This window comes from Aspergillus fijiensis (genome assembly GCF_003184825.1).
Source record: "Aspergillus fijiensis CBS 313.89 unplaced genomic scaffold BO72scaffold_23, whole genome shotgun sequence".
Classification (NCBI taxonomy): domain Eukaryota; kingdom Fungi; phylum Ascomycota; class Eurotiomycetes; order Eurotiales; family Aspergillaceae; genus Aspergillus; species Aspergillus fijiensis.
This window is the reverse complement of record NW_024468999.1, coordinates 370,856-396,273: the sequence shown is the minus strand read 5'-3', so window position 1 is coordinate 396,273 and position 25,418 is coordinate 370,856. Positions and strand designations below refer to the sequence as shown.

At 54.0% G+C, this 25,418-nt stretch overlaps 11 protein-coding genes across 11 annotated transcripts; 8 read left to right on the top strand and 3 right to left on the bottom strand.

Moving 5' to 3' along the window:
• Nucleotides 1-1,619, bottom strand: BO72DRAFT_448079 (putative proline utilization protein PrnX). The gene has a single exon (XM_040944704.1). The coding sequence runs from the start codon at nucleotides 1,240-1,242 to the stop codon at nucleotides 190-192; it is 1,053 nt and encodes a 350-aa protein (XP_040801339.1). The 5' UTR covers nucleotides 1,243-1,619; the 3' UTR covers nucleotides 1-189.
• A 1,355-nt stretch (nucleotides 1,620-2,974) lies between these two features.
• On the top strand, nucleotides 2,975-5,243 carry BO72DRAFT_404170 (proline-specific permease). Its single transcript, XM_040942255.1, has 5 exons — nucleotides 2,975-3,591; nucleotides 3,655-3,667; nucleotides 3,725-3,834; nucleotides 3,890-4,686; nucleotides 4,745-5,243. Exons 1-5 carry the CDS (start codon nucleotides 3,204-3,206, stop codon nucleotides 5,105-5,107), a joined length of 1,671 nt encoding a protein of 556 aa, XP_040801338.1. The 5' UTR covers nucleotides 2,975-3,203; the 3' UTR covers nucleotides 5,108-5,243.
• A 203-nt stretch (nucleotides 5,244-5,446) lies between these two features.
• BO72DRAFT_109175 (putative ribonuclease H1) lies at nucleotides 5,447-6,662 on the top strand. The gene is made up of 2 exons (XM_040938931.1): nucleotides 5,447-5,516; nucleotides 5,576-6,662. Exon 2 carries the CDS (start codon nucleotides 5,666-5,668, stop codon nucleotides 6,314-6,316), a length of 651 nt encoding a protein of 216 aa, XP_040801337.1. The 5' UTR covers nucleotides 5,447-5,516; nucleotides 5,576-5,665; the 3' UTR covers nucleotides 6,317-6,662.
• A 460-nt stretch (nucleotides 6,663-7,122) lies between these two features.
• On the top strand, nucleotides 7,123-8,965 carry prnC (delta-1-pyrroline-5-carboxylate dehydrogenase prnC; the record flags this gene model as incomplete). Its single annotated transcript, XM_040946914.1, has 3 exons — nucleotides 7,123-7,260; nucleotides 7,316-7,785; nucleotides 7,840-8,965. 3 exons carry the CDS (start codon nucleotides 7,123-7,125, stop codon nucleotides 8,963-8,965), a joined length of 1,734 nt encoding a protein of 577 aa, XP_040801336.1.
• Nucleotides 8,966-9,056: 91 nt separating this feature from the next.
• Nucleotides 9,057-10,320, bottom strand: BO72DRAFT_509673 (sugar phosphate isomerase/epimerase family protein; the record flags this gene model as incomplete). Its single annotated transcript, XM_040949342.1, has 2 exons — nucleotides 9,057-9,839; nucleotides 9,952-10,320. 2 exons carry the CDS (start codon nucleotides 10,318-10,320, stop codon nucleotides 9,180-9,182), a joined length of 1,029 nt encoding a protein of 342 aa, XP_040801335.1. The 3' UTR covers nucleotides 9,057-9,179.
• Nucleotides 10,321-10,452: 132 nt separating this feature from the next.
• Nucleotides 10,453-13,642, top strand: BO72DRAFT_477475 (6-phosphogluconate dehydrogenase, decarboxylating). Its single transcript, XM_040947446.1, has 3 exons — nucleotides 10,453-12,103; nucleotides 12,633-13,142; nucleotides 13,192-13,642. Exons 1-3 carry the CDS (start codon nucleotides 10,594-10,596, stop codon nucleotides 13,587-13,589), a joined length of 2,418 nt encoding a protein of 805 aa, XP_040801334.1. The 5' UTR covers nucleotides 10,453-10,593; the 3' UTR covers nucleotides 13,590-13,642.
• A 256-nt stretch (nucleotides 13,643-13,898) lies between these two features.
• Nucleotides 13,899-15,504, top strand: BO72DRAFT_509657 (uncharacterized protein; the record flags this gene model as incomplete). Its single annotated transcript, XM_040949341.1, has 2 exons — nucleotides 13,899-14,679; nucleotides 14,746-15,504. 2 exons carry the CDS (start codon nucleotides 13,899-13,901, stop codon nucleotides 15,114-15,116), a joined length of 1,152 nt encoding a protein of 383 aa, XP_040801333.1. The 3' UTR covers nucleotides 15,117-15,504.
• Nucleotides 15,505-15,975: 471 nt separating this feature from the next.
• BO72DRAFT_429072 (beta-glucosidase) lies at nucleotides 15,976-18,846 on the top strand. Its single transcript, XM_040943064.1, has 3 exons — nucleotides 15,976-16,764; nucleotides 16,814-17,065; nucleotides 17,115-18,846. Exons 1-3 carry the CDS (start codon nucleotides 16,009-16,011, stop codon nucleotides 18,720-18,722), a joined length of 2,616 nt encoding a protein of 871 aa, XP_040801332.1. The 5' UTR covers nucleotides 15,976-16,008; the 3' UTR covers nucleotides 18,723-18,846.
• Nucleotides 18,847-19,091: 245 nt separating this feature from the next.
• BO72DRAFT_404154 (class I SAM-dependent methyltransferase) lies at nucleotides 19,092-20,170 on the top strand. Its single transcript, XM_040942254.1, has 2 exons — nucleotides 19,092-19,317; nucleotides 19,392-20,170. The coding sequence occupies exons 1-2, from the start codon at nucleotides 19,125-19,127 to the stop codon at nucleotides 20,144-20,146; spliced, it is 948 nt and encodes a 315-aa protein (XP_040801331.1). The 5' UTR covers nucleotides 19,092-19,124; the 3' UTR covers nucleotides 20,147-20,170.
• Nucleotides 20,171-21,058: 888 nt separating this feature from the next.
• On the top strand, nucleotides 21,059-22,393 carry BO72DRAFT_468606 (sugar isomerase; the record flags this gene model as incomplete). Its single annotated transcript, XM_040946913.1, has 2 exons — nucleotides 21,059-21,430; nucleotides 21,503-22,393. The coding sequence occupies 2 exons, from the start codon at nucleotides 21,059-21,061 to the stop codon at nucleotides 22,391-22,393; spliced, it is 1,263 nt and encodes a 420-aa protein (XP_040801330.1).
• A 1,426-nt stretch (nucleotides 22,394-23,819) lies between these two features.
• Nucleotides 23,820-24,826, bottom strand: BO72DRAFT_378114 (nicotinamide/nicotinic acid mononucleotide adenylyltransferase; the record flags this gene model as incomplete). Its single annotated transcript, XM_040941296.1, has 3 exons — nucleotides 23,820-24,086; nucleotides 24,150-24,423; nucleotides 24,504-24,826. 3 exons carry the CDS (start codon nucleotides 24,824-24,826, stop codon nucleotides 23,820-23,822), a joined length of 864 nt encoding a protein of 287 aa, XP_040801329.1.
• Nucleotides 24,827-25,418: the final 592 nt, after the last annotated feature.

Below are 25,418 nucleotides of genomic sequence, written 5' to 3'. Positions count from 1 at the left end.
CTCCAGCCATGATCAACACAAGCATGATCTTGCACTAACTTATACCGCCATAGCTATCAGTACAATTCAACACCAATCAGTTCTTTTATCAAAACAGAAGGGTTGAATTGTCTGCAAGTAACTGATTGATTACGATCAAGTCAGTCATTTGGTCACAATATCTAATTCCACCGTCAACACGCCATCGCTTCAAAAGCCATCTACTTCCATGCCAATTCCCCTCTCCCGTCCAACATCCAACAGCTTGTTTCCGATGACCAGATCCATTATCCCCATGCCCACACATTTAAATACCACATTGCACCCCTGGGGTACCTCCACCGGCACTTCCCTACCTAACTTCCCATACAACTCACCAACTTCAATCAACTGCTCTTCCTTCACCCCGGCCAGAATCAACTCGCCCGACTCCTCCAAACACGCCTCCTTCAAGTCCACGTAGACTTTCCCACCGCCAGAGAGCAATGTCTCCGTATCAATCTCCCGCATATGCGGCTTATACGAGCCGATCAGCGAGATGAACCGTTGCCGGAACGGTTGTAGATATGAAGCCGGGAAATTCGGCTCTGTGGCAGGCGTACAACTGAACAAGACATCGCAGGTCTGCAGTGCCGCCCGCAGCTTCTCCTCCCATACGTCGTCGCCTACATGATCTTTCGCGACCGTTGAGATCGCAACGTCCGGATACGTAGCCCGCAATTGTCCCAAGACCTCTGTCTCCAACTCTTCCAGGCGTTTGCGACCACGGTTCAGGATGGTGATCGAACGTACTTGTCCTGGGAACAAGAGGAGAACTAAGCGAGCATGCCATTCCGCCTGGCGACCAGAGCCGAGAATGACCACATTCTCCTTACTCATGGCCTGGCAGCGAACGAGGAGGGACATGATGGTCAGGGCTGTGCGGAAAGCGGTGATTTTGGCGGCGCTCAAGAGACCTTGTAGACTACCTTCGGGCGAGAAGATGTTGATGACTCCGATGAGGCCATGAGACTGAGAGGAAGTAACAATCTTGATACCCGTGCTGGCGGTGTTGGAGACGGGCATGAAAAGAGAGAGGTTTTGTTTCTTCGTGAGGATGGTGCTACGAAGGGGCTGGTGGATAAGGCGTTCCGTCTCTGGAGCAGTCGATTCATTGGAGACTGCGGTGAGAGAGTCGCAAAGAGCGTTGAGTAAGTCGTGGCATTGCGACTGGTTTAATTCGCGTAGGATCTGAGAAACATCGGGTTCAGCGAGGATACGCATTGTGAAATGGAATGAGGACGGCCAATTTGTTGGTCTTGAGAAGGGACTCGAGGAGGTATGAATGCAAATATGTTGTCGAGTAACCAGACCCAGACTGAACGGAAGTATATATTGTTTCTGTGGCAGAATACAAGATCCGGGCTTTTCCTGGCTGTTCACCTGTCTAAAGAAATACTAAGGATCAGCTAGCAAAGGTGAGCGACGTCGGAGGCGCTGGTCAGTTGAGGTCGGTGGTTGGGAGTTGATGCATCGGAGGTGCCTTCCGGTCTTAGTGACATCCCAAACAACGCGGGGCAAGTTGCCGACACCAGCCACTTAGTATGTGTAGCTCACTCTCGATATTCCGCTAGATTGTTCAACCTGAAGGCTCATTTTTAGTCTTTTCCCCATGTATATACTAGCAGATGCACTTCGAGTGAAGGTGCTATCTTTAGTTTACAATTCCCGGCGTGATGCCTCGCATTAGCTACTGTACTTTCTAGTTTCTTAATCATCCTTACGTTGTCTTATGACTCTCCGCAACCCCCCCTTCTATGTTGGTCGTATACATCTCTCAATCCGGTCGATACCAACAGCTTACTCCGTAGCTTTCTGGGGTAGATCGACTACAACAATTGCCACCAGGGAAAACCCCCGAGAAAGTCAAATTGTGGCAGAAAGCGACGAGGGAGGCGAATCTCTGAGGGATTCGAGATTCTACCAGGCTTTCCCTGTTCTACCAAATTTAAGATAGCTAAGAACCTAAGATCCCAGGATTCCACGACTAACATTCTTATCTTTGAAACACTGCAGACACAGTGGTGACTGGCCCCTTTTGTGAGGCTCTATAGTCAACACAAGCACCATTCAGGACACTGCAGCATCAAGTATCAGTATCCAGGCTATTGCCCGGTCGACGGGCCGGTGGTCGGAAGCCCCACCTGCGCAGCAACAGCAGGTTGACCGGGCCGGTCAAGCGAGAGATGACACTCGTTGGTATACCAGCATCTCCTCAAGAGAGAGAGAGAGAGAGAGAAGAAAGTGCGTGAAAAGGTCTGCTGTATAATATGAAAAATATATGCCTATTGTGTCTTCCATGTCATATAGGAGAATATACAGCTCTCAAGAGAGAAGGGGTAGTGCTGTAGTTGTAACTTCATCTGTAGGATGTAAGAGCCGGCTTGCCACAGCCGGTTGTCCTGAAATCTCAGGCAACGAGATGTGAGAGTTCGACCATCGGCCCGGAGGGCTGCAATCTAGGCCCGATCCAGTCTAGCGGTATATGAACAATGGGTCAAGCTTCGGCAGGCCAGGGACTGTTTCTCCAAACCATTAGGTAACATAAACTCCTCGTTGACAATAAACTACTTCACTACCGTACCATGAGGTGGATTCAATTGAATGCGGAGTTTCGACCCCGGATTTCCACAGTGGAATGCCACGAGGCTGATCTGACATCAATTCATCGCTGCCGCGAAGATCATTCGTAGAAATCCTTATACATGCACAATATCTCCTGCCTTGTTATAGACTTCAGTATAGATCAGATAAATCAGGCCGAGCATAGTGGCTGACTATCGCGCGCCATGCAGTGATTGCATCAGCCCGTCTCCGCCCCGGGAGAGATAAGCAGGAACTGGGTTTGATCACTCCCACCCAAACTCTTTTGCCTTCTCATTCGTATAGCAAAAGAGCAACCCAGGGAGATAAGGTGCCTATCCCCACACAAACCGCTCACCCCGACCACATCTAGGCCAATCACCACTTCCTTAGGGGCGTCATGCAGGCGATTCCTGGCTTAAACTTTGAGGTAAAATTATCATAGATGTTAATTGATACTGATAAGCGCGGCCAGAATTGCCTTCTGGGGATGTCGTGCTCCCCCCCGCTTCAGCAGCCGTCTTATAAAATGGCCCTAGTCACCAGGCATTTGGTCTTCAAGGCATTCAAATCGATCTTCCTGTCTTCCTGGCTAGCACATCATGGCCTCCGCTCCTACCTCCAAGTTTTCTGAGGAGGTCAAATATGAAGACAAATCTCCCAACGTCGACAACTATGAAGATCCAGAGGCCCTCAAGGGAGAGGTCCACCTAGGTCCCAACACGGAGACCCATCGGGGACTCTCGTCCCGCCAGCTGCAACTGATCGCCATCGGTGGATGTATTGGAACCGGTCTCTTCGTCGGGTCAGGCTCGACTCTTTCCACGGTCGGTCCAGCACCGCTTTTTATGGGATACTTGGCCATGTCGTCAGTTGTTTGGTTCGTGATGAACATGCTGGGTGAAATGACCACCTATCTTCCCATCAAGGGGATCTCCGTGCCATACATCATTGGCCGCTATACTGAGCCTAGTCTCGGCTTTGCTGCTGGTATGTCCTACTTTACCCCAAACTGCCAGACTAGTTGGGTGAGCGAGTGCTAACTGATTTCAGGCTATAACTATTGGTAAGATCGATTATCATCTTTGTTTCTTCGTACATGGTATTCATGGTTTGATTGCAGGTATTCATTTGCTATGTTACTGGCAAGTGAGGTCACGGCAGCGGGAATCATCATAGAATACTGGACCACTTCAGTCAACGTGGGCGTATGGATTGCAATCGTTCTCATTGGTATAGTCCTCGCCCTTACTATTAGAGTTAACTTCCTCGTCTAACAGTTGCTCAGTCATTTTGCTCCTCAATATTGTTGCTGTCTCTTGGTATGGAGAAGCCGAGTTCTGGTTTGCCGCTCTCAAGATCATCGCCATCATTGGGCTCATTATTTTGGGGATTGTCCTTTTCTTTGGAGGGGGTCCCAACCATGATCGGTTGGGCTTCCGCTACTGGCAGCACCCAGGCGCTTTCAAGCCGTACTTAGTCGACGGAAACACCGGTCGCTTCTTGGCTTTCTGGACTGCGTTCATCAAGTCTGGTTTCTCATTCATCTTCTCTCCCGAGTTGATCACCACGGCTGCGGGCGAGGTTGAAGCCCCTCGTCGCAACATTCCCAAGGCCACCAATCGTTTCATCTATCGGATCTTTACCTTTTATGTCCTGGGCTCTTTGGTCATTGGTGTTACTGTGGCCTACAAAGATCCAGATCTCCTGTCAGCCGTGGCCAGCGGCAGCTCCACTGCCAGTGCAAGTCCGTTTGTGATTGCCATTCAGAATGCAGGAATCTCGGGCTTGAATCATGTCATCAACGCAGCCATCCTGACTTCTGCCTGGTCATCGGGCAACGCCTGGGTTTTCGCTGGGTCCAGAACGCTATACTCGCTCGCTTGCGGGGGCCAGGCACCTCAAGTGTTTACCCGCTGCAATAAGAACGGAGTACCATGGGTGGCTGTCCTAGCTACTTGGGCTGTGGGACTGTTGTCGTTCCTCAATCTATCTAACTCTGGTGCAAACGTCTTCTACTGGTTCACCAACCTTACCACTGTCGGTGGCTTCATCAGCTGGATCTTGGTTGGCATTGCGTACTTGGTAAGCTCTTTACAATCGCGACGAACATTTGACCGGATCTGTGCTAACGTGAATGCAGCGTTTTCGCAAGGCAATGGACTTCCATGGCATGCTTGATTCACTGCCGTTCAAGACTACCCTTCAGCCTTACGGTACATACTATGTGATCTTCATGGTGACCTTGCTGACCCTCACCAATGGTTATGCTGTCTTCTTCCCGGGTAATTTCTCAGCGGCGGATTTCCTGGTCTCTTACATTGGCATTGTCTTCTTTCTGGTCTTCTACGTAGGTCACAAGCTGTGGTATCGGACTCCGTGGATGACAAAGGTGTCGGAGGTCGATGTGTTCACTGGCAAGGACGAGATAGATCAACTCTGTGAGAACGACTTTGAGCGCAAGCCGCGCAACTGGCTGGAGCGGGTCTGGTGGTGGATTGCGTGAGGAACATGTCGGAATGTGGGAGAGTGAAACTGCTAAGTGATTCTTCTGCGGGCAGAATGAGTTGCTGTAAATCTGATCTTGTATATAATGTTGAGAATTAGAGATACCTGTTCATTGAAATGTTGAGACAAAGGACATTGATGATGGCTATTTCAGTTGGAGCCAACCGGCATCCATGATACATTCACCAAACGCTGTGTCTGCCCCCTCTTTCCTGTTTTGTTATGCCAACGCTTCCCATCTCGCGTTTTCCTACCACGCGTCTTACACCTTTATTCTTCTCATCCACAACTTTTTCGTTTTGACACTCTATCAACTGAAGAGGCACCGTTGCTCGTCCTAATTTTCGGTGCTGAAGCTCTGTCTCGACGCATGCCACATATCACCAACCACCTCGCCTCTCTTCGCGGTCTGACTCCAAGTCCATCAGCCAAGGTAGCTCAATTGACAAGTTGATTGTAAATATAGGATCTCGATCGTGGCTCTAGCAATACACCAACTTTCGTCACACGTTCTCAAAGCACGAATTTACCAGGCCTTGCTTTACTTTAACCTCGGATGAAAGAAGACTGCGACGCCATGGTCGAAATCGACGAGCCTGTTCTCCCCCGACGTCTTGACCATCAAGCCTTGTACAACAATGGCGTCAGTCGCATCGAATACAAGTCCGGACGCTGGGTGCATATAGCTAGCCCCGGTGGTCCACGCACTGGCCGCGCCCCGGACCGCACCACCTTGGTGGTCGCCATCAGCGGCGACTGCCTGAGAAACCATGCGACCGGCCGCGCATCGGTGGGTGTATTTTGGGGATATGGCAATTTGAACAACGTCTCGACTGCATTAGACTCGTACCCGGGCCCACGCACCAGGATTATGTCCGAGCTCAGCGCCTGTTGTCGGGCCTTGCGTGACGGTCTACGCATTCGCCAGGAACGTCCCAGCTGCACGCCAGTGCAACGGCTGGTGGTGAAGTCAGACTCGGAGCGAGTGGTGAGTGGGATTACAGAGTATATGCCTCACTGGATCACAAATGGGTGGCGGACCAACAATGGAGGAGATGTGCCTTATGCCGGGTTCTACCTTGAGATCGGAGAGTTGATCGCGCAGCTTGAGAACGAGGGGACGGCGGTGGATTTCTGGTTTGTGTCACGGCGACTTAATCCGGATGCTCGACGGATGGCGAGGAATGGCCTTCGTCGCGATCCTTGAGTGGGATGTCGTTTCGTGGCGTCCGTCTGCATGGTACGGGATCGTTGACCGTTTCCAGGATGGACTTGTATTCATGCTGGGTAACACTGTGCAAGATGAGATGACTGGTTTGTGCTTTCACTACTCTACTACTATGAGACGGACATGCAGTGTTGATTGATGGCGTGTTCTGACGCTGTGGTCTTATCGGGCTCGAAGGGCTTGTCTTATCCTTATCGCTTTATGCGGGGGAAGACCCACTGGAGATCTGGGGAAATGAACTTAGGCAATTCAAAGACGTTTTCAAGACTTTAAGATTCAAGCTACGTATCAATGCCATGAACCAAAGTCATTTCTGTTAGTCAAGTGACATTTCATCTTAATTGCTTTCGTCGCTATGTGAAAATGCATGTTGGAAACGATATCTGGGGCGGTTCTGGAAGGCGAGTGACCGGGCCGGTAACTTTGACCCACCCGGCATGTGCCGGTATCCCTGATAGCTTGCGATGGCACTGGGTCTGATAACGTATCAATCTCTTACGCACACAGACAATCTGAACCCAATTTACCACGCACTTCCAACCGTTGATACTGATTTGAGTACTGACTCCCCGGGCAGGAATCAGTCTCGTTCCGGTCGAAAACCCCCTTGCATCGGCTGCATTTCCCATTGGCTGGTGCTGAGTCAGCCCACCGGCAGTAACCGCTTGTCCTCGCCTGCTCGCTTTCAATTAAAGCTTCGTGTTTCCCCGCGTCACCACTGCTGTTGCTCTCCTTTTGTTTTGTGTTGTGTCGTCTGGCTTTATCGCGAAAGAGAGCTTGTCATCATGCAGTCTTCGTTGCTCCTTCGCGCCCGGGGTCTCCCCAAATGCGCTTCCCTCTCCGTCAGCTTGGCTCGCCAGAGCTCTCGCGCCATGGGCTCCTACGCCACCTTCAAGGTTCCTCGCATTGACAACGAGCCTAACGTGAGTATTGGCGGCAATTGGTCGGTGTTGCTCTGGCTGATCTTTCATCAAATAGAAACACTATGCCCCTGGATCCCCCGATCGTAAGGCTCTCGAGGAAGCTCTCGCCCGCACCAAGCAGAGCGGCCCTCTCAACGTGCCCTTGGTCATTGCCGGCAAGGAGATCCAGAGCTCCGAGACTTTGACCCAGAGCAACCCTGCCTCCCACGCCCCCGTGGCCACGTACGCCAATGCCTCCGTAGCCGACGTCCAGGCCGCTATTGACGCCGCCCTCGAAGCCCGCAAGACCTGGTCCACCACTTCCTTTGCCGACCGCGCCAGCATCTTCCTCAAGGCTGCTGACTTGATCTCTACCAAATACCGCTACGACATCATGGCTCTGACTATGCACGGTCAGGGCAAGAATGCTTGGCAGGCCGAGATTGACGCCGCTGCCGAGCTGTGCGATTTCTTCCGCTTCGGTGTCAAGTACGCCGAGGAGCTCTACGCCACCCAGCCCGTCCACCACTCCCCTGGTGTCTGGAAGTGAGTCAATCGTCTGAATCTGCTGCTAAGGGTCAAACTAATCAGTTGTTGCAGCCGCGTTGAGTATCGCCCTCTTGAGGGTTTCGTCTATGCTATCAGTCCCTTCAACTTCACTGCCATTGGCGGTAACCTTGCTGGTGCCCCCGCCCTGATGGGTAACGTCGTTGTCTGGAAGCCGTCTCCTTCGGCCATCGCCTCCAACTGGCTCGTCCACCAGATCCTCCTTGAGGCTGGTCTGCCCAAGAACGTCATCCAGTTCGTTCCGGGAGACGCCGCCGAGGTGACCAACACTGTCCTCAACCACCGCGAGTTCTCTGCTCTTCACTTCACCGGTAGCACCTCGGTCTTCCGCAGCCTGTACGGCCAGATCGCCAACGGTGTCGCCGAGGGCAAGTACCGCAGCTACCCCCGCATTGTTGGTGAGACCGGTGGTAAGAACTTCCACCTGGTCCACAAGTCGGCCGACGTGCGCAACGCCGCTGTGCAGACCGTCCGTGGTGCTTTCGAGTTCCAGGGCCAGAAGTGCAGTGCCACTTCCCGTGCCTACGTCGCCGAGTCCGTCGCCGATGAGTTCCTCTCGATCGTGGCTGCTGAGGCCAAGGCTTTGACCATGGGCGAGCCCACCACCTTCACCAACTTCTGCGGCCCTGTCATCCACGAGGCGTCGTTCAACAAGCTGGCGCAGGTGATCGACGAGGCCAAGAACGACCCCGAGCTGGAGCTGCTGGCCGGTGGCACCTACGACTCGTCCAAGGGCTGGTACATCCAACCTACCGTCTACCGCACTTCCAACCCCGACCACCCTCTGCTGTCTCGCGAGCTGTTCGGACCCGTGCTCGTGATCCACACCTACGCCGACAAGACCGAGGCGGACTTCACCCGCATGTGCGAGAAGATCGACCAGACCGGCGAGTACGCGCTGACCGGATCCATCTTCGCCCAGGACCGCGAGGTCCTGCGTGCGGCCGACGATGCTCTGCGCAACACCGCGGGTAACTTCTACATCAACTGCAAGAGCACTGGTGCTGTTGTGGGCCAGCAGCCCTTCGGCGGTGCGCGTGCCAGTGGTACCAACGACAAGGCGGGCAGCGGCAACCTGTTGTCGCGGTTCGTGAGTCTGCGGTCGATCAAGGAGGAGTTCGTTCCCACCTACAAGGTCGCCTACCCCAGCAACGCTTAATGACGCTACGATGATTGTTGTATATGTTCCATGTTCGGTATAGGTTGCATAGTTCAGGCGTTCGGTAAAATATATCCATGTTCCACCCTATCATGTGTGCAAGTAGACCTCGCGTAGTTGTCTTGTCTTCACAATCCCGTTTACTATACTTACAGATTCATACCAGGGAATCCTCCCCGAACTCCTCATCTTGAAATCCAAAATCCAAAGTCCCTCAGGAAGAACACCTCTCCACAAACCGCGTCATACTCTCCATCCCCTCCCTCGCATACCCTTTCAGATCCACCTCCCTCCTCTTCCCATCAAAAACCTCCATCGAGAACCACCCCCTGAACCCCGTCCCCAACACCGCCCTCCCCACCTCCTCGATCGGCATATACCCGCCCTCCGTATACGGCAACGGCCGATAGTCATGACTCCAGCGCGCGCGGGGCCGCATCCCCTCCACCACTTCATCCTCCAAGGGTGGATCCGCCCGGTACGCGTCCGACACCTGCAGCAGGTAGATCTTGTCGGCGGGGATGGTCTTGGCGAGGCGCGCCAAACTCGCCGAGAACTTTTGGGGGGTGGAGAGATTGGCCTTGCCGTCGGTGGTGGGGACCAGGCCGTCCGGCGCGGTGGGGTCGGCGTACTCGGCCCCCGCGGTCTGGAAGGTGTCGAGGCAGAGGCCGATGTTCGGTCGGTCGACGGCTTGGATAAGGTGGTAGACGGAGGCCCAGTCCGGGCTGTGGCTGGACCAGCACCAGTTTTCGTAGGCGAGGCGCATGTTGTTGGTGGCGAGGAGGTCGCTGAGTTGGCGGAGGTCGTGGATTATGTGCTCGTGCAGGCTCGGGGTGGTGGAGAGGGAGGAGAGGGGGGTGTCTGTTGATCCGACCTGGGGGGTTTCGTTAGTTGTGAGTGAGAGTGGGAGTTGAGAGGGTATCGATGTATGGGGATGAGGGAAGGAGCTCTGTGTATAATTTGTCTGTAGTACAATGGCAGCATACCTGCAACATGTCACACCCCAGCACTTCCATCAAACTAATCCACCCCCTCGCCCGCTTGAATGCATCCTCTCGCTCTTTCGACCCCTCGGGCCATCCCTCGAAATTGGCAAACGGCTGCAACATCATCACCTTCACGTCCAACCGATCACAGACTCCTCGAATCTCCTTGGCCACCTCCCGCAGCGCCTCATAGTCATCTTCGGCTACCTCTTCCCCTCGAATCTCCTTTGCATAGGATAGAATATCCGGAAAGGCGAGCTCCACCGCATGGAAGCCCGCTTCAGACAGTGCCTCCAGCTTAGCCGGGAGGCTGTCGGTGGGCTTGCCGATCGAACAGGTCGCAAATGAGAAAGGGATATCGTGTGCCATATCTTCTTATGTTAAACTCAGTCAAAATCAGTGATCAAACTCAGTAAGCAATATCGAAATCAGGATCCGATCATTGGGGGTTGTTAAATATATCTACAGGTTTATACAATCAGGATGATGTCAGTTACGGTAACTAATTAGGGCTGATAAGATCCGAATGTCGGAATGATGTAACCTCTGCGTCGACCCCATCTTCTCACCACTTTAAAAAACCAGCATCGCAGTCATGTAGAGTCCAACAAGAGCTACAATTAATTCATTACTATCGCCATCATGTTCTCCAAAATCGGCATTGTTGGGGCCGGCAACATGGGCTCCATGATGGCCTTCGCCTTCAACGAGCTCAGTCTGGACGTCTCCATCTGGGACGTCAGCCGCGACAACGTCGACGGCATCCGCCAACGGATCGACCAAGGAAAATTCACCGGGAAAGGCAAGATCCAAGCTTTTGACGAGGTCGATCAATTCACCCAAAGTCTTGGCCAAGACCAAAAGCTTTTCATCTTTTCCATCACCCACGGCGACCCGGCCGACTCCGTCCTCGACAAGATCCAGAACAGCTTGCAGAAGGGCGACATCATCCTCGACGGCGGCAACGAGCACTATCGCCGTACCGAGCAGCGTCAGAAGCGTTGCGCTGAGCGCGGAATCCACTGGATCGGCATGGGCGTCTCCGGGGGGTACCAGTCTGCCCGCCATGGCCCGAGTTTATCCCCCGGCGGCGACCCGGACGCCATCAACCTCGTGCTCCCGCTTCTTGAGAAATACGCCGCCAAAGACCCCAAGACCAAGAAGCCCTGTGTCACCAACGTGGGACCAGCCGGGTCGGGTCATTTCGTCAAGATGGTCCACAACGGGATCGAAGGCGGCATGCTGTCCACCGTTGCCGAGGCCTGGTCGCTGCTGCACTACGGACTCGGCCTCCAGTACGAGGAGATTGCGGACATCTTCGAGCAGTGGAATTCCGAAGGGGAGCTACGAAATAACTTCCTGCTAGACATTGGGGTCCAGATTCTCCGCACGAAGAAGACTCCTCAGGGGGACAAGCAAGGTGAAGGCGCCAGCAAAGACGGCGGATTCGTCCTCGATGATGTCCTTGACAAGGTGGTCCAGGATGACGATGACACTGAAGGCACCCCCTACTGGTCGGTCATGGAGTCGGCCGCTCGCCACGTTTCGGCCCCAACGCTGGCTACGGCGCATTTCCTACGGATTGCCAGTGGAAACCGCGCAGAGCGCTTGGAGGTCGCCAAGAAGCTGGACCTTCCCCAGCCCAAACCCCTCGAGGGCATCAAAGACAAGAAGGCGTGCATTGAGAAGATCCGCAGAGCGGTTTACAGCGCCTTCCTGGCCTCGTTCTGTCAGGGTCTGGAGCTGATCGCTCGTGCCTCCAAGGACGAGGGCTGGAACGTGGATCTGAGCAAGTGTCTCCAGATCTGGCGCAACGGCTGTATCATCCAGTCTGAAGCGATTGCCGACCTGCTGCAGCCAGCCATGACCGAGTCTCTCACTAATGTCAAATGCGTGGACGCAGTGGCGCGAGAGTTGCACAAGCATTTCGACGCCTTGAAGGACACGGTGCTCGCGGCCACAGTAGCCGACCACTATACGCCGGCTCTCTCTGCGACGTTGGAATACCTCAAGTATGAGGCAGGAACCATGCTCCCGACGAAGTTCATGGAGGCCCAGATGGACCTCTTTGGTGCGCATGGATACAACAAGCCGGGAGTCAAGGGCGAGGATCCAGGCCCAGTTTCCAAGGGAGCCCATCACTATGAGTGGCGTCCTGCTTGAGTGATGAGCATTTTAATGATCTGGATGATAACGATAGCGTGTAATGCATGTACTGAGCACAACTGATAATGTACCATGTCACCGTCCACCTCTCCCCAGTAAGCTACGTAAAGTCCAACTACCGTACAATGACGTGATAGTCCATCGGTTTCTGCCCCAGGCACCACTCAGGTACTCTCAGGCTCCGGGACAGGTTCAGGCACTCAGGCACCGACCGATAAGATCGCGGTTTCCCGATTGGGAGTAATACCCCGCCGAGAATTTCAGGCCTCTCAGTCCCTCTGCCCTCTTCCTCTCCTCCTCCTCCTCCTCCTCCTCTTTCTCCTATACAACCACTCTCTTCCTTGTATGCTGTCTACTTTCTGGCGCCATTTCTTCTCCATCTCCAAACCTCGCATTCGCATCGAATCCCCAAAACAACTAGCCCGCAGAATGGCCGCCCTCCCCACCACCTACGACGGTAATTCCCCTCCTCTGCCCATCTCACCTGCATGCAAGCAACCATTGACAACCTCTAGAGCCCGTCCGCATTGCCGTCATCGGCGGTACCGGCTTGCGCGAACTTCCTGGCTTCACCCAAGTCGCCTCCCTCAACGTCAGCACTCCCTGGGGCAACCCCTCCTCGCCCATCACCATTCTGCACCACAAGTGCTCTCACAACAACAAGACCGTTGCCATTGCCTTCCTCAGCCGCCACGGTGCCCACCACCAGATCGCTCCCCATGAGGTGCCCGCTCGCGCCAACATCGCTGCTTTGCGCTCCATCGGTGTCCGCACCATCATCGCCTTCTCCGCCGTCGGCAGCTTGCAAGAGGCCATCAAGCCCCGCGATTTCGTCATTCCCGACCAGGTCATTGACCGCACCAAGGGCATTCGTCCCTTCACTTTCTTCGAGGGCGGCGTCGTCGCCCACGTGCCTTTCGGCGACCCCTTCGACGAGGGTGTCGCCAAGGTTGTGAGAGCCTGCGGACACAGCTTGGAGGGTGATGGAGTCGTTCTTCACGACCGTGGTACCCTGATCTGCATGGGTATGTATTCATCCCCGAAAGTTCAATTGCAGAAGCTAATCGTCTGCAGAGGGTCCTCAATTCTCGACCCGCGCCGAGAGCAACATGTACCGCTCCTTCGGTGGCAGCGTCATCAACATGTCCGCCCTGCCTGAGGCCAAGCTGGCCCGTGAGGCCGAGATCGCCTACCAGATGATCTGCATGTCCACCGACTATGACTGCTGGCATGAGTCGACCGCGGACGTGACCGTGGAGATGGTCATGGGCCACATGAAGGCCAACGCTGAGAACGCCAAGCGCTTTGTCACAGCTGTGCTGGACGCCTTGGCTTCCGACGAGCACGCCGAGCTGGTGCAGGCCAAGCACGTTGAGGGCTCCATCAAGTTCGGGCTCAGCACTGCTCAGCCCAACTGGAGCTCGGAGGCTCGTGAGCGCATGAACTGGCTCTTCCCCGGTTATTTCAACTAGATCTTGATGAGTGATAGATAGATATTTATAGGAATGAATTTATGATGATAGACCTCAAGATGCTTTCATTATCAGACGTTTCTTGGCTATTGACAAAGGTGACATGCTAACAGGTTAGATGTATGCTCGTGGTGAGGGACCCATTCACTGTGAACAGTGAGGGGGGGGCGGGAGGTTGCTAAGGAATCACGCACCACAAACAGCAGTTTGCTTACTATAAGTTTGAATCATCTCCTATCTACTTTTCATCCCTTGCTTTCAATCATGTCAAAATACTTTGCCAGTATGAGCAACACTATACAGATCCCAATGGAGTTCCCTTACAAAGTCATCGATCCTAATGGGGATGTACTGCTTGTGCTGCGGCAACAGGCAGGCCGGATATATGCAACCCTAGTCAGAAATGGTGGAAACTTCCTCTTCCTTCTGCCTCTCACAACTAACATATCTTTCATTCTAGACGGACTGCCCCTAGATCATTCGATTGCAACATCCGATCTTACCCCCGAGCCTCAGCGAACTGTCGCCTCTCAATTCGGTTTCTCGACATCAACACTTGTCAACGAATCCATTCACACAGTCTCGAGTGAAGATCTTCCAACACTCAATAATGACGGGCCCACAGACCAGATCCACCACTGCATTCAAATCCTTGTCTCGTCAAAACACCTTTGCTTCGCCTCGCGTCGCTTTCAGGAAGAGCTCTCACGGCTAGACACCAGAGCAGAACCGGCCGGCCTGCTGCCTTACAACCTTACAAACCTAGACGCCCTTTACATCCTCCTCAACATCTTGCATTGCCGCAGTCGTCAAGTGCCCCGCCAAATCAACCTCAACCTCCTTTGCATGGTAGCAGAGTTGACCCAGCACTACGATTGCCTCGAAGCCGTGGAGGCCTTTGCCAGGACTTGGCTTGAGAATCTCCACGACTGCTTTCCAACGTCTTGCTCGCATGATCTATCCCAGTGGGTGTTCATTGCATGGGCCTTTCGCCATCATGGCTTATTTCGCCTAGTTACGGAAATTGCACTGAGGGAGTCTACGGAGTCGATAAGGACGAAAGGTCTAAGAATCCCGGCGGGCCTGATAAGTTTGGAATGATCCATTGCCCTTCATGCAGCGACGAACAGGCTGGCTAACCTATGCAATCCATCAGACCTCATCAACAAAACCCGTCAATATCGCATCGAAGAGATTGTCTTCTCTTTGTACGAGCGCATGGAATACCTTCTCGATCATGAGTCGTGTTGTTCCGACTGCGATCAGCTGATGGTCGGGACACTCATCCACCAGTTGAAGCCGCGCAACTTGTTCCCTCCACCTCAGGCTCCATACAAGGGACTTAGTCTGAATGCGGTGCTCAAGATAGTCAATGAGCTGAGAGAGTCCCGGTGCAAGGAATTGATCCACGACAAGATCGGATGCTCAGGGGCAAAGTGTTGGCTAATTCCGGAGACGCGGACCTTGCTAAAAAGGATCGATGCAGAGATCGTGGGCTTGCGATTGGGAGACTACTTGGTTGACTGACTGGCAGCTACTGGCTTAGTGGTGGTGAAGGCCACTGATAAGCGTTGGATGGAGTAAGAATAGCCGGCCGGGCTCGCTGATTGATCCAGGCACGCTGCCTGCTGTTCGTTCCCCTGTCGATCCTCCGCTTTCCCAACCCTCGCCTGCCTTCCTCTGTCGGCTATCCGAGATAAGGATCATCATCAAGCGTTGGACTACCTTGGTCACTCTGCAGGTTCGTTGGATCATAATTCGCTTGTGTCTTTGACAAAGGCTGCGTTGTCTCTACCGGTAACTACACTTTCTGCACACTTTGTCGACAATACATTCTTCAGCCGTAATCCAATGTATTTCTAGATCACAAGCAGTGCAACCTCATATATTTCCGGGCTGTCATGCATGCGCAGGTTTCATCAGTTTGATTGTCAATTCATCTATTCCTCTCTTGATGAAGGTACATCAGCTGAACGCCCCCGCATTCTGGCCACCACAAAAAAAGCCCGTTGATTAGCCACCGGACCTCATCCCTTGTCTGGCGCGGACTGGCGCTATTTTCAGCAACGAACCCTCATTGCCTCGGTCGACTCACGCCGTTCCCTAGTGATATGCGTGCAGGTCCCTGTTCGGTGGCCTCGAACCATTTATTTATCCAGCAATGATCAGCTAGGCCGCGAGCCAACGACAGCGATGCTCTAGATCTGATTGGTGTGGGCTGTTGTCTGTCATATGTCATAATGTGTAGAGGCTGCATATGTCCTTCATGGCCATGTCCTTGTGATCGAGGGCCCCCTGACTAGACTTGGGTCTAGAAAGGACAGGGAGCTATATCTTTAACAGACTGCATGGCTCGTCAACGCATGTAGTAAGGTTTTCCTGATTCTGTCCCTGTCTCTCTCGTTCGAAGACACCGACAATGACCCCCATCTGGCATTACCTCGCTGTTCTAACCCTTCTCCTTCCAGGATACCTTGCGGCCGAGCATTACCGCCGCGATGATGACGCCGATGCCTACTCACCTCCCTATTACCCAGCCCCTCCTGGAGGCTGGATCTCGGAGTGGAGCGCGGCATACGCAAAGGCTCAAGCCGTGGTGAGCAACATGACTCTTGCTGAGAAAGTCAACCTCACTACCGGCACGGGAATGTACATGGGCCCTTGTGTCGGCCAAACAGGAAGCGCACTGCGTTTTGGCATTCCAAACCTCTGTCTTCAGGACTCGCCTCTCGGCATTCGAAACTCGGATCACAATACCGCCTTCCCTCCTGGAGTGACTGTCGGGGCCACCTGGGATAAGGACCTGATGTACCAGCGTGGTGTGGAGCTGGGACAGGAAGCTCGTGGAAAGGGTGTGAATGTTCTCCTAGGTCCGGTGGTTGGGCCCATGTTCAGGAAACCGCTTGGTGGGCGCGGGTGGGAGGGCTTCGGAGCGGACCCCACGCTGCAGGCGGTTGGAGGCGCGTTGACGATCCAGGGCATGCAAAGCACTGGGGCCATTGCTTGCTTGAAGCATTACATCGGAAATGAGCAGGAGATGTATCGCGAGACCTCGGTGCTGACCACGGGTTACTCGTCGAACATTGATGATCGTACTTTGCATGAGCTGTATCTCTGGCCCTTTGCTGAGGGTGTTAGAGCAGGAGTTGGGTCGGTGATGACTGCATACAACAATGTGAGTTTTGTATGAAGGTGGTTTGGGCCTTCTGGGCTGACAAGCGCAGGTGAATCGTTCGGCGTGCAGCCAGAACAGCATGCTCATCAATGGCATCCTCAAGGATGAGCTGGGCTTTCAAGGTTTTGTCATGACCGACTGGCTGGCTCAGCAGGGGGGTGTCTCATCGGCCTTAGCTGGACTTGACATGGCTATGCCTGGCGACGGCGCGATTCCTTTGCTAGGGACTGCCTTCTGGGGATCGGAGCTGTCAACCGCAATTCTCAACGGAACAGTACCGCTGGACCGACTCAATGATATGGTGGGGTATCTTCCATCCTGCTGCTGGAATCATGCTAAGCCCTCTCAAGGTCACTCGGATCGTAGCAACCTGGTATCAAATGGGTCAAGATAAGGATTACCCTCTACCCAACTTTTCGAGCAACACCCTCGACAAAACGGGTCCTCTCTACCCCGGTGCCTTATTCTCCCCAACAGGAGTTGTCAATCAGTTTGTCGACGTGCAAGGCAACCATAATGTCACGGCCCACGCGATTGCTCGGGACGCGATCACCCTCCTCAAAAATGACAACGGTACCTTGCCCCTCAAACGTAATGCTTCTCTCAAGGTGTTTGGTACCGATGCTGGGCCGAACAAATCAGGTCTCAACTCCTGCAGTGACATGGGCTGCGACCAGGGCGTTCTGACCATGGGCTGGGGAAGTGGCACCTCACGCCTGCCCTCTCTCGTGACGCCGCAAGAAGCAATCGCCAACGTTTCCACATCCAACACAACCACCTTCTACATCACAGACACCTTCCCTTCCAACCTCCCCACGCCATCGTCATCCGACATCGCTGTCGTCTTCATCAACGCCGACTCGGGAGAGAACTACATCACCGTTGAGTCCAACCCGGGAGACCGCACCAACGCCGGCCTCTACGCATGGCACAACGGCGACGCGCTCGTCCAAGCCGCAGCATCCAAGTTCACCACAGTGGTTGTGGTCATCCATACCGTCGGCCCGATCCTCCTCGAGTCATTCATCGACCTCCCCAGCGTGAAAGCCGTGCTTGTTGCGCACCTCCCCGGCCAAGCCGCCGGCTATTCGCTCACCGACGTTCTCTACGGCGATACCAGCCCCAGCGGCCACCTGCCCTACACCATTCCCGCCTCTGCGTCCGACTACCCATCCTCCACGGACATCATCACCTCGCAACCTCTGTTCTCCCAGATCCAGGACTGGTTTGACGAGGGGCTCTACATCGACTACCGCTACTTCCTGAAAGCAAACATCACCCCCCGCTATCCCTTCGGCCACGGCCTGTCGTACACAACCTTCCAGTACTCCGCCCCCGCACTGACGACCGTGACCGCCCTGAGCAGCGAATATCCGGCCGCACGCGCCAGCAAGGCCTCCGTCCCCACCTACCCCACAAACATCCCCGATCCATCCGAGGTCGCATGGCCCAGCACGCTGGACCGGATCTGGCGTTACCTATACCCGTACCTTGATGACCCCGAGAGCGTTACTAACTCCACGAGTACCTACGCGTACCCGTCTGGCTACTCCACGGCAGCGCACCCTGCCCCGCGCGCCGGGGGCGGGCAGGGCGGAAACCCGGCGCTGTTTGAGACGGCCTTCGAGATCGACGTGACGGTCACGAACACGGGCAAACGGAATGGGAGGGCGGTGGCGCAGCTGTATGTACAGTTACCGGGGCAGGCGGTCTTGGGCGTCGATACGCCGCAGAGACAGCTCCGGGCGTTTGCGAAGACCGCGACCCTGGCCCCCGGGGCGAGTGAGGTGGTCAAGTTGACTGTGACGAGGAAGGACCTGAGTGTCTGGGATGTCACGGTGCAGGACTGGAGGGTGCCTGTTGCTGGGGACGGGGTGGTTTTTTGGGTAGGGGAGAGTGTCGCGGAGGAGGATTTGAGGGTTAGGTGTGCGGTTGGGGGTGCTTGTGAGGTTCTTTAGGGGGTAGGTAGAGTGTTGTGGATTTTCATGTGAACTGGGTCCATTGTTTCTGGGCTGGGAGATAGGATATATGCTTAGCTATATAGTGCGAGTAATGGCTTGGGAGGGTTGCAGTGAAACGAGCTATCTCAAGGAATCGGAGAAGTCTATGTTAGTAAGAGATGCAATGTCTGTGAATGTGTCTGTAGATAATTGTCAGCTTCAGCAACGTTGCTATTCATTCGGGCGTCGATCTACTGTAGAAGTTGTGGTGATTGCTGATAAGAAACGGAAGGAGGCAGCATGACAGCCCCTGCCTGAGGCATCAGGTTATCGTAGAATTCCGCCCCCGGAAGGCGGATCTCTCGATCTTCTTCCCTTTACTCCAGCCCGGCTCATAATTACACCCCATTAACCACCATCATGTCGTCCCGATCTCTTTGGAGGAGTTTACAGGCTCAGACAAGACGGCGATTGGCCGTGCCCGAGACTCCCTACCGGTGTTTCTCCTGCACGCGACAAGCCCAGGCCCAACCGCCCAAGCCGACCGCCGACGAGGAGCGATTCACGCATTTCGGCTTCCAAAATGTCCCCGAATCGCAGAAGGAATCCATGGGTAAGATTTTCCATATCAGATCCATGGGTCTATTCCTCAAGGCCTCGCCATACTAACTATCCCGGGTACACTAGTGAAAACCGTGTTCAGCTCGGTGGCCTCGTCCTACGATGTGATGAACGACATGATGTCGCTGGGCATCCACCGGCTGTGGAAGGACCACTTCGTGCGATCGCTGAACCCGGGGTCGGCGCTGCCGTCGCGCGACCACGACACGGCCGGCCGCGGCTGGAACATCCTGGACATCGCGGGCGGCACGGGAGACATCGCGTTCCGGATGCTGGACCACGCGACCAACATCAACCACGACGCGGCGACGCGGGTGACGATCGCCGACATCAACCCGGACATGCTGGCGGAGGGCAAGAAGCGCAGCATCCAGACCCCCTACTACAATACGAACCGGCTGGCCTTCCTGGAGGGCAACGCACAGAGCATGCCCTCAATCCCCAGCAACTCGGTCGACCTGTACACGGTGGTGTTCGGCATTCGCAACTTCACGGATAAGCAGGCGGCGCTCAACGAGGCCTTCCGCGTGCTCAAGCCCGGCGGCGTCTTCGCGTGCATGGAGTTCAGCAAGGTCGACAACGCCCTGTTCAATGCCGTCTACAAGCAGTGGAGCTTCAGTGCCATCCCCCTGATCGGCCAGCTGGTCGCGGGCGACCGCGAGAGTTATCAGTACCTCGTCGAGAGTATTGAGCAGTTCCCGAGCCAGGAGGAGTTCCGGGGCATGATCCAGAAGGCTGGGTTCTTGATTCCGGGACGCGGGTTCGAGAATCTTACGGGGGGCATTGCGGCGATTCACAAGGGGATTAAGCCTTTGAATTAGGATTAGGAGTTGTGGTGGTGGTGGTGGTAGGGAGAGGGGGGGGGGGAAGTGGGAAAAATGTAACTGTAACTGTAACTAAATTAAGTCAGTAAGACTAACTGCTCCTCAAAACCGAGTGTCGCCAAGTGTATCATTATTAACATTATTAATAATGTTGATGGAGATGGAGGGTGGGATCGGATCCGTGCACAACAACGACGAGAAGAAGAAGAAGAAGACATCAACTTCCGCGGCAATGGTGTGATAGCGGATGAATCGGGGCGCCAGCCGATGAGGAAATGCCCTCATCGGAGCCATTGACTGGTTGATCGAGGCGGGGGGTAAGAAAGAGATTATCGTCGAGAAAATCTAAAGTTAGTTAGCAGGCAGTAGGTAATCTCCGACTCTCCGAAAGATCCTGGCAAAAGTGAGAAAGTAGTAATAAGCAGTATCTCTTCCGGGCCGGGTTGTTATCTACAAATGCACTGTATTTATTTCCTTAGTAGATCCATAATCCACAATCCATAAAGACAAAGTACAGTACGGAGTAGGCATTCCAGACTCTAGGCTTCTTTCTTCCTTCTTCCCGTTCCGTTCCTCTTTCGCCCCTCCGCATTTTTCTCTCCCTCTCCCTTGTCTTCTTCCTTTCCTCCCCTCTCTTTGCGCGGACTCTTTCTCTTTCCCCCCCCACCTTCGATTCCGAATTCCCCTCTTTTCTTCTTTCCTGGATTTTGTCCGGGTTCTCTTTTCCCAGGCTTCTTCCTGGGAGAGGACACGGTCTTCCTTCACTCTTAAACCTGGACTTTCCTACCTACTTAGTATCTTTGAGAAAGAAATGGTAGCGCAATGATGGGGCATCTCATCAAGCAGCAGTTCCCCCCCATCCCGCTCTCTCCCGCCGCCGCCGCCGCCATCATGCCCCTCTCCCACTCAATGCCTTCCGCCACAAACGATGATTTCTTGTCCATGACCCCTCCGGACACCTCGGATATTGCTCTTGCTGCCTCTAAGGTCTCCTCCGGTGCTGTATCCGATGCCATTCAGGTTATCTCCACCGAGCGGGCAGCCTTGGCGCACTTGGAGCACACTTATCAGACCGATGCTCTGGCCCAGGAACACCTTGCGCGCGCAGTGACTCGGATCGCGCGCACCATCAAACATGGCGGAAAGCTGGTCTGCTGCGGGGTGGGCAAGAGCGGGAAAATCGCCCAGAAGCTGGAGGCCACGATGAACAGTCTCGGAATCTACAGTGCTTTTTTGCATCCGACGGAAGCCTTACACGGCGACCTTGGCATGATTCGACCGGTAAGACATGGCGAAAACCTCTCTCCACACAGAAGCTGGTACGATGATGGCTAACTTCGAGTCGGGATCCAGCATGATACCCTTTTATTGATTTCCTTTTCCGGGCGTACACCCGAACTTCTACTTCTGCTGCCTCATATTCCGTCAACCGTTCCAGTGATTGCCATCACTTCGCACATGCACCCTTCGACCTGCCCTCTCTTGTCCTTCCAACCCTCGGACATGGGGATCCTCCTACCCGCCCCGATTCACGAGGATGAGGAGTCTTCCATTGGTGTGAGTGCCCCGACATCGTCCACCACGGTGGCCTTGTCGCTGGGAGATGCGCTGGCTATCGCCACGGCTCGACGATTGCATACCGCTCCGGGGCGGGGTCCGGCCGAGGTGTTCAAGGGCTACCACCCAGGCGGTGCAATTGGGGCTGCCTCGATGGCGTTGACCCCGATGAGCATGTCCTCCGCCTCCAGCACCTCTACTCCGTCCGACTACATCCCAACGCAGGACTCTATCGTCTCGTTCCCCCCAGCGGACCGCAAAGGAAGCCAACAACCACGCGTCGCGGATGTGTCAACCGCCCTCGACCAGATCCCTAAGGTCTCTGCATCAGGCAAGATCCGTTTCTTAGATATCCTACTTACAGCTATCCAACATCCCCATGCGAAATCATGGGTCTTCTTGTCCTCGTCAGAGATCATTCCTCCGCGACACCTTCGTTTCCTTTCTCAGAGCAATTATGTGGATATGCATGTGTCCTCGTTCGTGGATCTGGGCCTTCCCTTTAGCGTGTCCCGCAAAGACTGGCTTCAGATTCCCAGCTCGAGCAGCATCGACGACGCCCGCCGGCTGGTGTCCGAGGCCAATGCCACCGCCAGTACGACGGTGGTTGTGCTCGCAGTCATGCACGACAACGAGTGCCTGGGCGTGATCGAGGCCGAGGATCTGTGGAATGATTGTGATGACTAGCTCTTCTTCCCCTTGCCTTTGGGCCCGCAACAGTCCTCATGCCAGGGCCAAAATATGGCGACGATGTATACGACTGACGTTTTTGAGCATTCGTGGATTTTATGTAATCTTGGATCTCGTTTTTCCCCCTTTGGCTTATCTTCTTCAACCTCTATATTTTCTTCGCTTCTCGCAAGTTGTTCTCTTTTCCCGTGGTTCTTACTGACCTCCATCCACTATCATTGGTCTTTTCTTCTGGGATTCAGCTTCTTGTCAATGTGTTTCTCATATGCAAACAAGACGTCTACAGGCACCTCGTTTTGCCCTCCGAGGGACAGGCGGGTTTGCATCTTTCCACATAAAGGAAGCTTGGTTCAGTCGGGACCGTTTTTGGTGATATAACATACTTGACCCAGTCTTTAGCGTGGCTTCTTCTTATCTCCTTATCTCACATCATCATCATCATCATTATTATACCCAAGGGGTGGGGGTTTTGGATATCCTAAATCTCTCGCCGATAATTTTTTTCATGATTCGAGAATCTCCTTGCATATATTTCCATATAACCTTCTGTTACCTATAATGCATAACCCACTTCCCAGGCTTGCCAAGAATCACATAACTAGTCTTGATACCTTTTTTTTTTGCTCAGCATCTTAACACAGAGGAAATGGTACAAGACTGTGGGAGGCGTAGACTACAGCATGGTGAAGAATACCAAGAAGAGAAAGGGCGGGATTGAAGATATTAAGTGGTCATCTATGATATGTATGGTATCTTTGGAAAACAGACAAAAGGGGGGCAGGAAACACAACGCATTAATCGTAACAGTGCATCAGACGCCTTTGTAAAAGAAGTAAAAATCGACCCATTCCGAAACGTGTCATGAGAGAATCAACAAGCGAGAGGGAGGGACAGTTGACTTGGGGGGATTTCTTGGCGACCAGGTGAGGATCTCATTCCCAGCGGGGGAGGGGAGGAGTAGATGAATGGATGCTATACATGCGGAGCACTGACCCGGAGGACTGTACAGTGGGTGGTCATGGCGTCTCCCTTCCCTCTTTGTCGGGGTGAGCGGTAGAACGCGTGGCCGAATTCTTGAAGGTTGGATCCAGAAGAAGTCAAGGGAAACATGCGAGGAATATAACAGGTGACAGTATGAGCGGGAGCAATGAGTGACACCACCGAAGGATCCTGGATCGTGTTGCGAGAATGGTGAGAGGATTGAGGTGCGAGGAGAGAACCCGGTCTGCTGGAAAAGAAAACCCCCTTGTCTGAGGTCCCATTGTAGCGCTCTCCGACTTCTCTTTCAGTGTTCTTGTTTACCCCTTGGGTGGATGATAGGATGGGGCGTCGGGGAAGGCGTAAGAACACTAAAGTTAACTGAATCCCTCTCGGGGAGGAGGGGGGGGGCAGGGCGCGCGGGGAGGGAAGAACAAGGTTTCTATCAACCCGACGAACCCGGCTCCTGCCGGCCCTTGCCCTTGTCGGCAGTTCCATCATCCTTGTAGAGATTGTGTTGTTCGATATAATGGATGACGGGGACGGGGATCAGGTAGCGGACGCTCATGTCACGGCGTAGGAAGAGGCGTATCTTGGTGCTGCTGACGTCATTTTGGATGAGTTGCTGGATGACATGGATGTTCTTCTTCCAGGTCTGGAGGGCGGCGAGCGCTTCATCGATATCGGTTCCGCTGCGTTCGACGATGAAGGTCTGTTTTGCTGTATGTTAGTTCTGGGAATCCTTCTTCTTGGGGATTTGGTTTCCAAGACGTACGCCGTATTTGCCAAGGATGTGATCAAGATCCTTCTCGCTCCAAACCCCCGGGGTGGACATGGTGTGCACCAGATCTGCGCCGGCCAGCAGAGCGATCTGGATGGGCTTGCGCGTGCCATCTCCGGCCTCGATTCCGTGGCGGATGGTGTTGATCTCGTGGTCGAAGTGGTCCAGGACCACGGCGGTGGGTTGGTATTCCTTCTGCATGGGTTCCCAGGTGTCGACCATCAGCCAGTCGGAGGTCTGGTCGACGGCGAGTTGGCACATAGCCACACTTTTTTTGTGGTGCTGTTAGTGTTTATTACGTTTCGATAGGAAGAGAGTCTGAGTAGAGACGCCGGGGATGGGACATACCGATGCTCAGCGTTCGCCAATCCGGCCTTGCGATAGGCGTCCGACACGGGCGACAGATACCCGCCCACAATCTCGAATTCGGTGCTGAATTTGACGTAGTCGGCCGCCATCTCGAACATGCGCAGGTGCAGGTAGGTGATCGGGGAGAAGGAGCCACAGGCGACCAGCAGTAATGGGGTCTTCTCCGGGTCGTCCATTCGGCGCTTCAAGCGGTGTTCGGGGAACGTGTAGTCTTGCATTGGAGCCGGGGGCAGCGGGGAGGGGGTGCGCAGGACATCATCCCCTACTCCGGGCGTGTTGTTGTTGTTGATAGAATCGGTCATTGTGGTTTCGGTGGTTTCGGGGGGAATCTGGTAGGGCTAGCTGCTTGGCTGGCTGGCTGGGCTCTCCGGATGAGAGCGGGTTGATGGTGGGGGTGTGGTCGAATAGTGAGTGATATGAGTGTTCTGGAATGGAATTTATCGTAGGAAATTTACGTTGGATGGGAGAGTGGGTTAGTAAGTGAGTAAGTGAGTGAGTCAGGTAGTGAGTAGAGAGAGAGAGAGTAAGATGGAGAGAGAAAGAGAAAGATGGCCGGTGAAGTGAAGAGGATTGGAATGGATGGAGGATGAATGCGGGCGGCGCAATGAAGGGCGGTTTAGTCAGCGTGGGGAGGGGGGGGGGGGGGATTTTGGGAAAAACGGCGGCGGTGGGCGGGGAAAAAGAAACCAAAGCAACGCGGGAAGAGAAAAAAAAAACGACCAAGATGGACGCTCGGTGTGTCTAAAACTACTCCAACCTAGTGGTGATGATGTGATTCTCTCTCCTAATCGGGGAGATTTCGCCGTCTACTAGGTACAGCTGGCTCGGTTGATAAGAATAATACATTATTTCCAGTATACTCTGGTGCTTGCTCTCACATCCCATTGAGGCTCT

Excerpts from the sequence above, each read along its gene's own strand:
- BO72DRAFT_404170 (XM_040942255.1), top strand. The coding sequence starts at position 3,204 with ATGGCCTCCGCTCCTACCTCCAAGTTTTCTGAGGAGGTCAAATATGAA. Across the intron at positions 3,835-3,889 it reads GATTGCAATCGTTCTCATTG|TCATTTTGCTCCTCAATATT; the intron begins GTATAGTCCTCG and ends ACAGTTGCTCAG. Across the intron at positions 4,687-4,744 it reads TGGTTGGCATTGCGTACTTG|CGTTTTCGCAAGGCAATGGA; the intron begins GTAAGCTCTTTA and ends ACGTGAATGCAG.
- BO72DRAFT_477475 (XM_040947446.1), top strand. The coding sequence starts at position 10,594 with ATGTTCTCCAAAATCGGCATTGTTGGGGCCGGCAACATGGGCTCCATG. Across the intron at positions 12,104-12,632 it reads AGCCCATCACTATGAGTGGC|AGCCCGTCCGCATTGCCGTC; the intron begins GTCCTGCTTGAG and ends GACAACCTCTAG. Across the intron at positions 13,143-13,191 it reads TGGTACCCTGATCTGCATGG|AGGGTCCTCAATTCTCGACC; the intron begins GTATGTATTCAT and ends AATCGTCTGCAG.
- BO72DRAFT_404154 (XM_040942254.1), top strand. The coding sequence starts at position 19,125 with ATGTCGTCCCGATCTCTTTGGAGGAGTTTACAGGCTCAGACAAGACGG. Across the intron at positions 19,318-19,391 it reads ATCGCAGAAGGAATCCATGG|TGAAAACCGTGTTCAGCTCG; the intron begins GTAAGATTTTCC and ends CGGGTACACTAG.
- BO72DRAFT_109175 (XM_040938931.1), top strand. The coding sequence starts at position 5,666 with ATGAAAGAAGACTGCGACGCCATGGTCGAAATCGACGAGCCTGTTCTC.
- BO72DRAFT_429072 (XM_040943064.1), top strand. The coding sequence starts at position 16,009 with ATGACCCCCATCTGGCATTACCTCGCTGTTCTAACCCTTCTCCTTCCA. Across the intron at positions 16,765-16,813 it reads TGATGACTGCATACAACAAT|GTGAATCGTTCGGCGTGCAG; the intron begins GTGAGTTTTGTA and ends TGACAAGCGCAG. Across the intron at positions 17,066-17,114 it reads TGGACCGACTCAATGATATG|GTCACTCGGATCGTAGCAAC; the intron begins GTGGGGTATCTT and ends AGCCCTCTCAAG.
- BO72DRAFT_448079 (XM_040944704.1), bottom strand. The coding sequence starts at position 1,242 with ATGCGTATCCTCGCTGAACCCGATGTTTCTCAGATCCTACGCGAATTA.